This window comes from Thrips palmi, unplaced genomic scaffold (genome assembly GCF_012932325.1).
Source record: "Thrips palmi isolate BJ-2018 unplaced genomic scaffold, TpBJ-2018v1 HiC_scaffold_1, whole genome shotgun sequence".
NCBI lineage: Eukaryota > Metazoa > Arthropoda > Insecta > Thysanoptera > Thripidae > Thrips > Thrips palmi.
Genome location: NW_023144620.1, coordinates 651,366 through 663,441, shown reverse-complemented (window position 1 = coordinate 663,441; position 12,076 = coordinate 651,366). Strand labels below are relative to the sequence as shown.

General features: G+C 52.6%; 1 protein-coding gene across 2 annotated transcripts in view; it reads left to right on the top strand.

Annotated features, from left to right (window-relative positions):
- LOC117638929 (pregnancy zone protein-like) overlaps positions 1-12,076 on the top strand; it is a 77,726-nt gene that overhangs the window by 43,685 nt on the left and 21,965 nt on the right. For both annotated transcript variants that reach the window (XM_034374165.1, XM_034374156.1), the window contains exons 16-19: positions 1,185-1,363; positions 2,060-2,198; positions 4,485-4,603; positions 4,813-4,952. In XM_034374165.1, coding sequence (XP_034230056.1) covers positions 1,185-1,363; positions 2,060-2,198; positions 4,485-4,603; positions 4,813-4,952 — 577 coding nt within the window. The remainder of the gene's footprint in view (positions 1-1,184; positions 1,364-2,059; positions 2,199-4,484; positions 4,604-4,812; positions 4,953-12,076) is intronic.

The window sequence follows — 12,076 nt, the reverse complement described above, 5'->3', positions numbered from 1 at the left end:
TTATTTTGACCCCAGACTCAGGACCGAATCCGTCAGGGGTAAACAAAGGTGAAATTCACACATTTGTCAATGTACGGGACGGGCCAAAGTTGCCGATGTATATCGCTACTTTTCCTGTTATTAAATGCATAATTATGCATTTTTATGCATAGTTATGCATGCGCAGATACGTCCATAAGGTATGTATAAAATTATGCATAACTGTGTACATTTTATGCATCTTCCTGCATAAAATGTACAATGTACACAGTGATGCATAATATTATACATAACATATGGACATGCATAACTATGCATAAAAAAGTCCATAAGAGTTTAGTGTGTAGTTTTACGTGCACTCTCAGCCTTTTACTGACTTTTTCTCATTAGCTTACGCATTTCTGTAAGCAACCATAATACTTAGTATTTTTTGTCAGTATTACTTGGTAATTGCTAATTCCTGTACTGATATTACCGTTTTCTTAGTAAATTACAAAGAAATTTTTATGTATTTAAGAACTAAATACCAAGTATTATGGTTGCTTACAGAAATACGTCTGCTAATGAGAAATAGTCAGTAAACGGCTGAGGGTGTGTCCTGTAGACTATACATTCTACTACAAGGTAGGTTTACGCCAGACCGTGTCTTGTCGTAGCAGGCTTCGCGGATGCTGCGCCAGTTTCGACGATCCACGCCTGGCGTATACACCTACCTTGGCCTGCGGCGCTAGCCTGCTTTCGGTAGGCTGCTAACCTTAACAAGCCCTAGAATTGGGCGTGATCCCCTAAAAACAGAACAGATTTTGGTCATCAAATTTACACCAATTGGACTGAACTTTGGGTCGGGGGTCCGAATTTTTTCTATTTTCGTCATCAGCAGCCTCAAAAACATAGAAAACGACATGAAACTTGGCAAAAAGTTGGAAGTACCAAAACAGTTGTCTTTTTTCTGCCGTTTTATAAGTGTTTTTGGCCAATTTGACCGAATGGATTGAGGTCGAAAGCTGAATTTTGGTGTGTGGCGAGCCTAGAACATACTTAATGACCCTGCAAAATCTCAGCTGAATCGGTTGACTCGCTCAGGAGTAGTGCGGAGCGGACACACACACACACGCCGCGCCGGTCTTATGGCCCACTGTGCGACGACTCGAATACTCTACTTGCCACTTGAAGCCCTTGTCTTCGAGTGAGGTGTCTGTTTCTAGGGGGCCGGGTTCGCCGTGAGGGCGCCGGGAGCCAAACGCGACAGGTGACCGTGCCGCGGCAGGGTGCCGCCTCCGCGACCTTCGACATCACCCCCAAGAAAGTGGGCCACGTGGCGCTCAAGGTCACTGCCGTGGGGGACAAGGCCGGCGATGCCGTGGAGCGGCCCCTCAAGGTCAAGGTAAGAGAGAGAGAGAGAGAGAGAGAGAGAGAGAGAGAGAGAGAGAGAGAGAGAGAGAGAGAGAGAGAGAGAGACTTCTTCTGGACCGAAGGCGATTTCTAGGGCCCTATAGGCCGTCCTGGGACAAGTGCCGCAGGGTCAGTCCTGGAAATTTGACCCAATGTACAGATGCTGTTCAGGAAACACATCAGGACTCGGAAATGCGTAAAGAGCCTTGGGAATCCCAATTCACTATAAATCCAAAGGCAATACTTTTAGTACCTTTTTTGGCGATACAATTGAGTATCGCCAATAAACGGCCTTACGGAAAAGTATTGCCTTCAAAACGGCGATACACAAAAGTATCGCCAAAATTTGGCCATAGGGAGTTTTGCCACGATTTGGCAATAAACGTCGAACAAACCAAGGGGACAAGACCTTGGTTTAATGCCGTGGTTTTGGCATTATCCAAAAGTATTGCCAAATTTCGGCGATACTTTCTTGTATCGCCGTTCTGAAGGCATTACTTTTCCGTACGGCCGTTTATTGGCGATACTCATTTGTATCGCCAAAAATGTACTTTAGTATCGCCGTTGCGTTTGCAGTGAAAGGACAGATAAACAGTGTAAGGTCGGAGAACACTTTTGCAGCCGATTTCGGTGGTTTTTCTATAACTTTTTATTTATCGCTTTTCTCTTATCGCCCTTTTGTTTCCAGGCGGAGGGAGAAACTCAGTACCGCAACAAGGCCGTCCCAGTGTCCCTCGGCAAAGAGAAGACATTCAAGGCGATCGTTCCCCTCGAGTTTCCCGAGAACACGGTGCCCGACTCCGAAACCGTGGAGGTGTCTGCCATCGGTAAGAAGCTAACTTTTCCCCTTGTTTCTATCGTGTAGGTTATGAGAGAGAGCCTTGATTGTTTGAGGCACCTTCAAGATGTGATTGGCTGAGCGATAGCGAAGCCCGTTACTCCAGTGGGGTTAAACAAGGTAGGTTTACGCCAGACCGCGTCTTGTCGTAACAGGCTTCGCGATGTCTCGCTGCCTGTTTCTCCAATCCGCGCCTGGCGTACCTACCTTGGCCTGCGGCGCTAGGCTGCCTTCGGCAGACAATGCTTGTCCATTATCAGTTATTTCTGAACTGTTGCATGCTGGGGGGCTCAGCCCCCCAGACCCCCCTTCATTCTAGATAGAGGTGCTTCATCTACAAATTACACGATCTTGACCCTTGTAACTTTTCAACTTGTCGAGGCTGGGAGGCTCCGCCCCCCAGACTCCCCTTTTATCCAGACAGGAGAGGTCTACCGACAGAAAACTCGATTTTTCGCCGTTTTTTAGGTGTTTTTCGGCTATAAAAACTGAACCAGTAGAGCTAGGATGGTGAAATTTCGCGTGTGCCGAGCCAAAAACATACCTAATAAGCCTGCAAAATCTCAGCCAGATCGGCCGAGCCGTTCAGAAGGAGTAGTGTACACACACACGCAGACAGACACACACACAGACAGACAAAACTTTTCAACCGCACTGGAGTAACAGGCTTCGCTATCGCTCAGCCAAAAACTTTTTCTGTCTGTGTGCGTGTGTGTGTCTGTGTGCACTACTCCTACTGAACGGCTCGGCCGATCTGGCTGAGATTTTGCAGGCTCATTAGGTATGTTCGTGGGTCGGCACACGCGAAATTTCACTATCCTAGCTCACGTTGTTCAGTTTTTGGCTGAGCGATAGCGAAGCCCGTTACTCCAGTGCGGTTGAAAAGTTTTGTCTTGTCTGTCTGTCTGTCTGTCTGTCTGTCTGTGTACACTACTCCTCCTGAACGGCTCGGCCGATCTGGCTGAGACTTTGCAGGCTTATTAGGTATGTTCTTGGCTCGGCACACGCGAAATTTCACTATCCTAGCCCAACTGGTTCAGTTTTTATAGCCGAAAAACACCTAAAAAACGGCGAAAAATCGAGTTTTCTGCAGGTAGATCACCTCTGTCTTGAAGAGAGGGGGTTCTGGGGGGCGGAGCCGCCCAGCTTCGACAAGTTAAAAAGTGACAAGGGTCAAGATCGTGTTGTCTGTAGATGAAGCAACTCTATCTAGAATTAAGGGGGGTCTGGGGGGCGGGGCCCCCCAGCATGCAACACGTAAGAAGTAACCGACGATGGACAAGCCAATGCCTGCCGAAGGCAGGCTAGCGCCGCAGGCCAAGGTAGGTACGCCAGGCGCGGATTGGAGGAACAGGCCGCGAGACATCGCGAAGCCTGTTACGACAAGACGCGGTCTGGCGTAAACCTACCTTGTTATAGCCGAAAACGGCCGAAAAACACCTGAAAAACGGCGAAAAATCGAGTCTTCTGCAGGCAGATCACTTCTGTCTTGAAGAAAGGGGGGTCTGGGGGGCTGGCCCCCCAGCCCCGACAAGTTAAAAAGTTACAAGGGTCAAGATCGTGTTATCTGTAGATGAAGCAACTCTATCTAGAATGAAGGGGGGTCTGGGGGGCCAGCATGCAACAAGTAAGAAAAACGGACGATGGACAAGCCAATGCCTGCCGAAGGCAGGCTAGCGCCGCAGGCCAAGGTAGGTACGCCAGGTGCGGATTGGAGGAACAGGCCGCGAGACATTGCGAAGCCTGTTACGACAAGACACGGTCTGGCGTAAACCTACCTTGTTATTTTCGTCTGAAAGTTCATCTGCTTAGAAAACTTTTTCGTCGTGAACGAAGCTGTCCATAACATTTAGTGTGCATGGACTCGGTAAGAGCTTCAGAACTGCTCAGGGAGGAGGAGGGGAGATGAAGCGAGCGCGTTTTGGGCTGTCCGAGGCGTGCACGGGTAGTGCCGAGCGGAGCTGGGCCGAGCTGGCCGAGCCGAGCCGGGCGCCGAGGCGAGCGCCGAGCCGAGCTCGGGTCGCGCTCGGCTCGGCGCTCGGCTCGGCGCCCGGCTCGGCTCGGCCGGCCCGGCCAGCTCCGCTCGGCACTACCCGTGCACGCCTCGGACAGCCCAAAACGCGCTCGCTTCATCTCCCCTCCTCCTCCCGGGAACTGCTGTTATTCTCGGGATATGACGATAAAATTTTGGTCAATCTTGGAATTTCTTTACATTTTGTCTCCCCCGACGTAAAGGCCTCCATGCACATGAATGAAATATTATGGTACGTTGCAGGTGACGTTCTCGGACCCAGCACAGCCAACCTGGACACACTCATCAGGATGCCTTTCGGGTGTGGTGAGCAGAATATGCTCAACTTCGTTCCCAACATCGTCATCATGAAGTACCTGAATGTAAGTTTTTTAGTTACGTGTTGTACTTGATTAAATAACGCACAATGTAACGTTTGCCTGAAAGCAAATGCCGCGTAAGGGAAGGTGGGGCACCATGTGACGGTTTTTGCTGAAGTGCCCGTCAACCCAATAATACCAATCACATTTAATCCATAGTCATGTGAACAAAATGATTCTTCATCTTTAAACAATGTGCCCTACTTTGACAGCACACGAACAAGCTGAGCCCCGCCCTGGAGCGCACGGCGCGCTCCTTCACGGAGACGGGTTACCAGAAGGAGATGACGTACCGGCACAAGGACGGCTCTTTCAGCGCGTTCGGTGAAAAGGACCGCAACGGCAGCACATGGTAGGAGGCACAGTGCACAGTGGGCCACAAGACCGGTGGAGGCGGCCAAAATTCCAGACGCGTTTTGGGCTCCAGAGTCGCTTAAAAGGACTAGAACTGAACGTGTGACCCCCACCAATGGATTGCTCTCCGAGTCACTCTCAGACCTTAAATTTACTCTACGGCTTAGTGATTTTAGAGCGTTACTATGATATAGTATATATTTTCAATAACATATCGAATAAATTTTACATGAGAGATAGATAGCGGTAGACAATCTTTTACTTAGTTACAGAAAATCTACAATGTCAGTAGAAATATGATGACAAATTTGTTTATATTCAAAGAATTAATTTTCTGCAAATGTAAGGTAAAAAATCAATTGTGGGTCACGAATCAATTGTGGGTCATTTTTTTCGACGGGTCACCGCAGACCCGACGGAGATTGAATCGATTTGAATTTCGTGGTAGACCTTCCTCCAACCTTTCTTCGTCTTCCCAAATAGCGTGTATGTCCGAGCGACGACTGTAACGGCTCCTATCAGGCTTCAAAGGAAGGCCCTTCAAAATGTCGTGAAAATAGCGCCCATCCAACGAGGCGAAAAATCGCATGTTTTTCAAATTGCCACCGTGAAGCTATTACGAGATAAAACGGGACGCCCTTGCTGATTTTGGTTCATAGTAGGTCAGGGAACATAATTTTACCATAGAACAGCCGAAATCATTCGATGCCATGGTGCGCGGGTGATGGCAAAGTAGCGTTCGCTTCCATGTCAGAACCATTATTTTAAACGAATTTTCCGGTAGTTTTTCTGCTATTTTTTCTGTTTTCTGCGCTTCTGAATGACTGATGTATCACAGTAAATTCCATTTTTCTGCTCAGTCACATTTAGTATTACGATACGAAGGTTATGTTAAGCTACAGCCCCGAATGACAACACTAGCTTATACTTCCAGTCTGCCATCAGGCTTTTTTGTTGGGGAGGGAGGGGGCGCATTTCGGGGCTTACATAGCTCTCGGAAGGGAACCGCTCTCCAACTGCGGGCTAGGCACCCGAGGCCAGTCCGGCCCTGTTATAAGGATTCAAATCAATCCCTACAGACTATATATTCTGACTGAAATAGATAATAAACTGTAGCAATACCTCATGATGACAGGGTGTGGTGTTGGATTGTCTACCACACCGGCGGCCCTACAATACGCACTATAAAAGTTTCGCGTCTAATCCAGGACGTTTAACTCACATCTGTCTCACAGTGAAATTAGCCTGTTTATGTATTTTTCCTCTTTGAGTGAAAAACGTGCCTGCTTGGTTTATTGAGAACCAGGGACCTTTAATAAATGAAGATAAGAAAATATCTTGCAAAAGTGGTCAATTTACAAGCAAAAAGACGAAATGGCCCACAATTGATATGACCCACAATTGATTCATTGTGCTACAGATCCTGCAGTTTTCACGATTCCGAAAAATAAATTCAGAAGTGAATTTCTCTCGTATTTAAGCAAATCATATCCAAATTTGAGCTTCCTACAATGCTGACCCACAACTGGTTCCAAAAATCAATTGTGGGCCAAAACAGACTACTTTTAAAACAGCCACAGCTTAGTAAATAAGGATGATAGACAGGGCTACTATGCTGCAAAACTTAGGCCAAGGACCATAGTTAAAGGCCGCACATGCACTTTTGTCACCAGGTCAGAATTAAAGGCCTTAATTTGGAATTTTCAAAAATGTGACCCACAATTGATTTTTCACCTTAGGAGACAAAGTTTGTCCTCACCACGAGACTAGGGGTAATGGACTCGCAACGGAGCTGGCCGGAATCTCTGCCTTGCTAATTGTAGTTCACTATTCCTCCGACTAAATATGCGATTGTTGAGATGGCTCGGGCATTTTTGGAAAGAGGACATCTTAAAGTATGCCTTAAATTCAAAAAAGTTTCAATTTTCCCACCAGGGCTCGAACAGGAACAGCTTCGCCGTTGCGCTACTCAAATGCGCAGGGCGACGGGCATGGTGCCAGGGGCGTGAACAATCTCTACACGCTTAAAACCTTTGGAGTATATTGTGAGGGTGCGGGTTTGGGGGGGAGGTTTCCGAAGAGAGAGTAGGAGGTATGGCTAATAAACTCAGGGTTTATTCAGGTACACAGAACAATCAGTAAGCATTCAGAACAAGTACAAGGACAGTACGCGGGGCGAAGGTCTGAGAGACGCGACGCGTGGACGAGTGAGACAGAGGACGACTTGTCGCTGCTGCTGCTGGACTCAGAGTGACGAGCTGCTTGGCCGCGGGCAGCGGCCCGGGCTTTCGGCTTCGGCTCCGCGGGCCCGGCGAAGGACTTCGGGTGTCGCTTCGGGAGGAGCCCGGCGGACCGCTTCGGGTCCCGATCGGAGCTCGATCGGGTCGCCGTTCGGAGCGCTGCAGCGTGGCAGTAGCAGCGCTGTACACTGCTAACGCTCGGAGTATCGCCGCCGCGCGCTAGTTGGCCTGCTGGCCGAGCGCGGGGTATCTCCATCGTGAATAAGTGTGGGTTCTGACTTAGTGCACAGAAAGGGTGGTGGAGGGCTGCAAAGCCGTATCACCACATTACCCCTTCCTTCTCCGGGAAAACAGGCGGGTGGGCCTGGGCCTTCCAGCTGTCCTTCGGACGCGCTGGAGTCATCCGGCTGTCTGCTAGACACGCCGAGACGATAACGCCTCTGTCGAGACCTGTCAGTGCTGACACGGTTTCAACGAGTGTTGTAAGCCTAGCGTTTGCGGTTGGTTGCAGAACGCAGTCATGCTGAGCTTGTAGCAAGTAAGCTAGCAGACAGGTGCAAAGATCGAGCACCGCTCCCCATTCGGGCTAGCCTTAGCTAGGTCGAGAGAAAACCACCCAAAACTCTCAGACGAGCCTCGGAGGCACTAATCAGATGGGAAGTTGACTGGTAGAAGTTGGCAGGATGCAGCCGGTAGGATGACAGTTTGGTCGTTGCGTGGAACTTGAAGTGGCAGCTGGCTGCATGGTGAGCGGGCGAGGGAAGGCTTGAGTAACCGCAGAACTTCTGGCGTAGATTCTCGGAGAGCCGGGGACGATGGTAAAATTGAAGCAGCTGACCTAGAACAGTTCGTACTGGTAAAAGGGCTTTTGTTGTTACGAGATGGTTCACTTTGGGGAGAAATGACTGGAATTTAGACGGAGAAGCTTTAATTTTAGCAGAGTGGAATGGTGAATCGGAATTGAGCAAGTCTTTGCAAGACTGATTACTGGAGGCTTTCCAAATTAGTGGGAGCGTTAAACGTTAAAGAAGTTGAGGTTAAAATTGAAAGACGGAGTGGTCTGTTAACACAAGTTTGGGTTTAATTTAAATTTTAAAAGGGGAACAGTTGGGGTGTTGACTGGTTGGCTGGTGATTAACCAGGCTGTAATTAGGAGGTTAATGCAAGGCTAGGTAAAGGCACAACACTGAACTTAAACTTGAATTTAGGATTAAATTTACTGCAAGGGTAATCAGAAAAATTAGAAAGAAAACTTAACTTTTGTTTGGGGTTTGTTGTCCGCGCTGTGGGTTTGAGGAGTCAAGCAACGGTGTCTATTCTCGCAGAGTTCGACGTGCAGTCCGTAGAACCTCGGCCGTCCTGGTGGCGTCGCGGGTCGTCCGGGGGCGTGGGATCGAATCTGGAGTGGAGCGCGTTGTTTTCCTGATGCATCCGTCATCCACGGGGCTGGAACTGCGGCTTGTCGTCTGGCGCTGGTTCGAATCTTGGCGAGGCGCGTTGATCCAGTGGTGAAATCGCTGTCCAAGGACTCGCGATGCAGATTCTTCTTTCGCTTTCGGGCTCGTCGTCTGCTTGTTTGTTGACAGCGTGGCCGTCCTGCGAATAGGGAGGCTGCTTTCGATTGTGCGCTGCGCGCGGTGATGTTGGCAGCCTTCGCGACTCGGTCTGTCATTGGCTGACGCGGCGCGAGTGCTGATAGCGCTTGCGGAGGGCGAATAAGCTCTTGTTGGTGTTAGCACGACTGTTGTGGTGATTTTGGCGGTTGGAGATTTGTTCGTTAAGGGGTTTTCGAAATAAATCTGAGCTTTGCACAACCTGGCTATGCGCCGCGGTGTTAGCGTTTAGCTCGTACTTTCCAAATTCATTCAAAAGCAGTGCATTCACTGCTACCTTCTCCACCCTTTGTTTGGAAAAAATGAACGTGGCGGCCCTTTGCAGTGTAGTTGCATCTGCCATCGGCGCGTCTTGCGCCTGTGTCCTGGCACACGGCGGGCATGGTGTTGAGGGTGTTGATGTGCAAGCGAGTAGTCAGCGTGCGGATGGCTTGGTGACGGGGTTATCGCGTTGCTAAGGCTGGTGCGGCCGGGGTGGGGCCCGCGGACTTGGCTCTGTGACGGGGTCATCGTGGCGCTGGGGCCCGCGAACTTGGCTTCGTGGCGCTGGAGCCGGGGCGGCTTGGACGGGATCCGCGAGCTTTGTTTCCTGACGTGGTCATCGTGGCACTGGGGCCTGGCTGCAGGAGCGGGGCCCGCGGATTCGGCTTGGCCTGCTGTTGGGGCCGCGTGCGTGTGGGCGTGCAGGTGTTCGCCGCGGCTCGGGTCTGGACGGCGGGGCCGCCGTTGTAGGTGATGTTCGCGGTGGTCTTGGCGTCGCGCGTGACGGCGGTTGTGACTGCGGCGTGAGGGACTTGGTGGCTTCCGCTGGCGTCTGCCTCGGGGGGTGACTGACGGCGACGGCGTGGTGGGGTCCAGGTTGACGGACTTGGTTGCCTCCGCTGGCTTTGCCTCGCGGGGTAACTTAGGGCGTGGTGGGGTCCGGTTTGACGGACTTGGTTGCCTCCGCTGGCTTTGCCCCGCGGGGTGACTTCGGGGCGCGTGCTTGGTAGCGCCGCGCAGGGAAAAGCTGTGGCCTTGGGGAATGGCCTTGAGATGAGCTGTGCCTTGGGTCATTCAGATTGCTGGTCATGTTCATGACGCGGCTGTTCACGTTCATGCCGATGTTCGCGTAGTGGGCCGGTGGGGCTTGGGATGAAGAGCGCTGTGCACCGCTGGCGGTCGCCGCGCGGTGGAGAGTTTTACTCGTAATTTGTTGCGAGTTATCGCGTAGTGCATGGCGAGTGTGTTGTTGAAACTTGAGTAGACGGTGGCTCGGCGTTGGGCCGGGGCTGACGCGCGGTGCCGCCGCGTGGAGGGGAAAGGGGGGAACGGCCCGGCGGTTTGTCGGCGTGCCTCGCCGCTGCCTCCACGGAGTGCCGTGCCATGCTGGGGGGGCTAGTGGGTCGTGGCGCGGCGTGATGTTCACCTTTGCCGCGCCGTGCCACCTGTGGCCAGGTGGGGCGCGGCTGGCATAGTCAGGCACGATGTCGGTTGAAAAATTCTGACTTGTCGCCCCAAAACCGCTGACGGGGGCGTGGGGAATTTGAAGTTGACTTGTCAGCTTGTGACGCGATGACGGCTGGGTCTCCTCGTTCTGGAGCGTGGCCTGGAGTGCGGGGGTTTTGGCGTGAACGCTGTTGAGCACCTGGCTGTGCGCCGCGGTGCAGGGAGGCGTCGTGTGGGTTGCCTGCACGGCGGGAGGTGCCAGAAGGGTTGCCTGCCTGGCAGGCGCGGGGCGCGCGCGGTTCACGGAGAGGGTGGCTTCCGCGACGCGCTCAAGGGGGGGTTTTACGCCAGTGCCGTGCCGTGTTTCTCGCGGCATAGTGAGCGTGTCGGAGGGCTGGCTCCTACAGGGTGGGCGCCTCTTCGTGAAGAAATGGCGGCTTGAGATGGGGGTTCGGCGTAATTTGGTTGTTTCGGTAAAATCCTTCAAAGCGAGCTCTTTGCCGCGCGATGTGGATGCCGAGCGCCGCGTGTTGGATTCGCACGCGGTCTTGCCGGTGGCGCCTTGTTGCACCATTTGGGGGGGGTGGGGGGCCGTGCACAGATAGTGACAGTAGTTGGATGCAGCAGTGCAGGCCTAAAGGGGCCCACAGCGCAAAATTTGTCACGCCGAATGCCTCGGCGGGGCTTACATCGGTCAGCTCTTTCTGTTCATCGCACGCCGCGGTGGGTCTTACCGCGGGAGTGTCTCAGTGCACGGCCTTGGGGGAGTGAGCAGCCAGACCGTTACCCGGGCCCAGGCTCGGTCTGCTCTCGCGCTTGCATGCCGGGACTTGCCATGGGGTAGCATCGCTTGGACGCGTCCTGTTCATTCCGCAGTGTTAGTGGCCCTAGCCCTGCTGGCCTGTCGCGGGGCCGGGGCCGGCTAACGGCGTCTCCGGGATCCACGGAGAAGCGCCTTCTGTCACCGGGAGGTAACAGAGCGATCACATTCGACGTCCTGGACGCGAACCCGCGGCAGCGCCGCCGGGCACACGGTGGGCAAGGAGAAGGGCGAAACCAGACAAGGAAATCGTTTGTCCTGGTGTGTTCGAGTTTGAAACCGATTCGATACGCGATCGTGGCGCGTGGTTCAAACATCTTGATTGGCTGAGGCGGCCCGCGATCTGTTGAGCCGCGGTGAATTCTCAGCGTGCAGCCCTTAGCACAGGGGGGCGCGTAAATCATTAAGTTTTGCAGCCCGCGATGACGAGTGCAGTGACCGCACCGAGGTCACGCGGGTTATGTTGTTCGGCAGCAGGGCAGGTTTCAAGGGGTTCGTCGCGGCCGGAAGTCCGCTGTCCACAGGACGCGCGGGTTTTACTGAGAGTGCGGTCTTTTGTCTTCGTCGCGCATGCGTTTGCTGCTGTGGCAGAAGCGCTTGGCGGCGTTAAGGGCCTCGTCCAATGTGGCGAACGAGCTGTAGTTGACCACGCTGGCCATCAGGCTGTCAAGAAGGCCGTCGACGAACGTTTCCACCTTGTAGTGCTCCTGCGTGGCCGCGTCAAGGAGAGGGTGCGCGCCATGTACGAGCTTCTCGACGAGGAGGGCGAACGACTCCAGAGATTGGTCGTGCTGCTGGCGGCAGTCCTGGAGCAGGCGGCGGTATTCCCTAGGATGTGGCAGCTCTGTGCCGAAATGTTTGAGTAGCGCAGCATCGAGCGTGGCGTAGTCATTTCGTAGGTGAGTGGGAATGCTGTCCAGGACCACTATGGCGTCATCGGCCAGGTGACTGCTGAGCATGATGCCGCAGGTCGCGTAGTCCCAATTCTCCGCACTGGCAATGCTTTGGAACTGCATTCGGT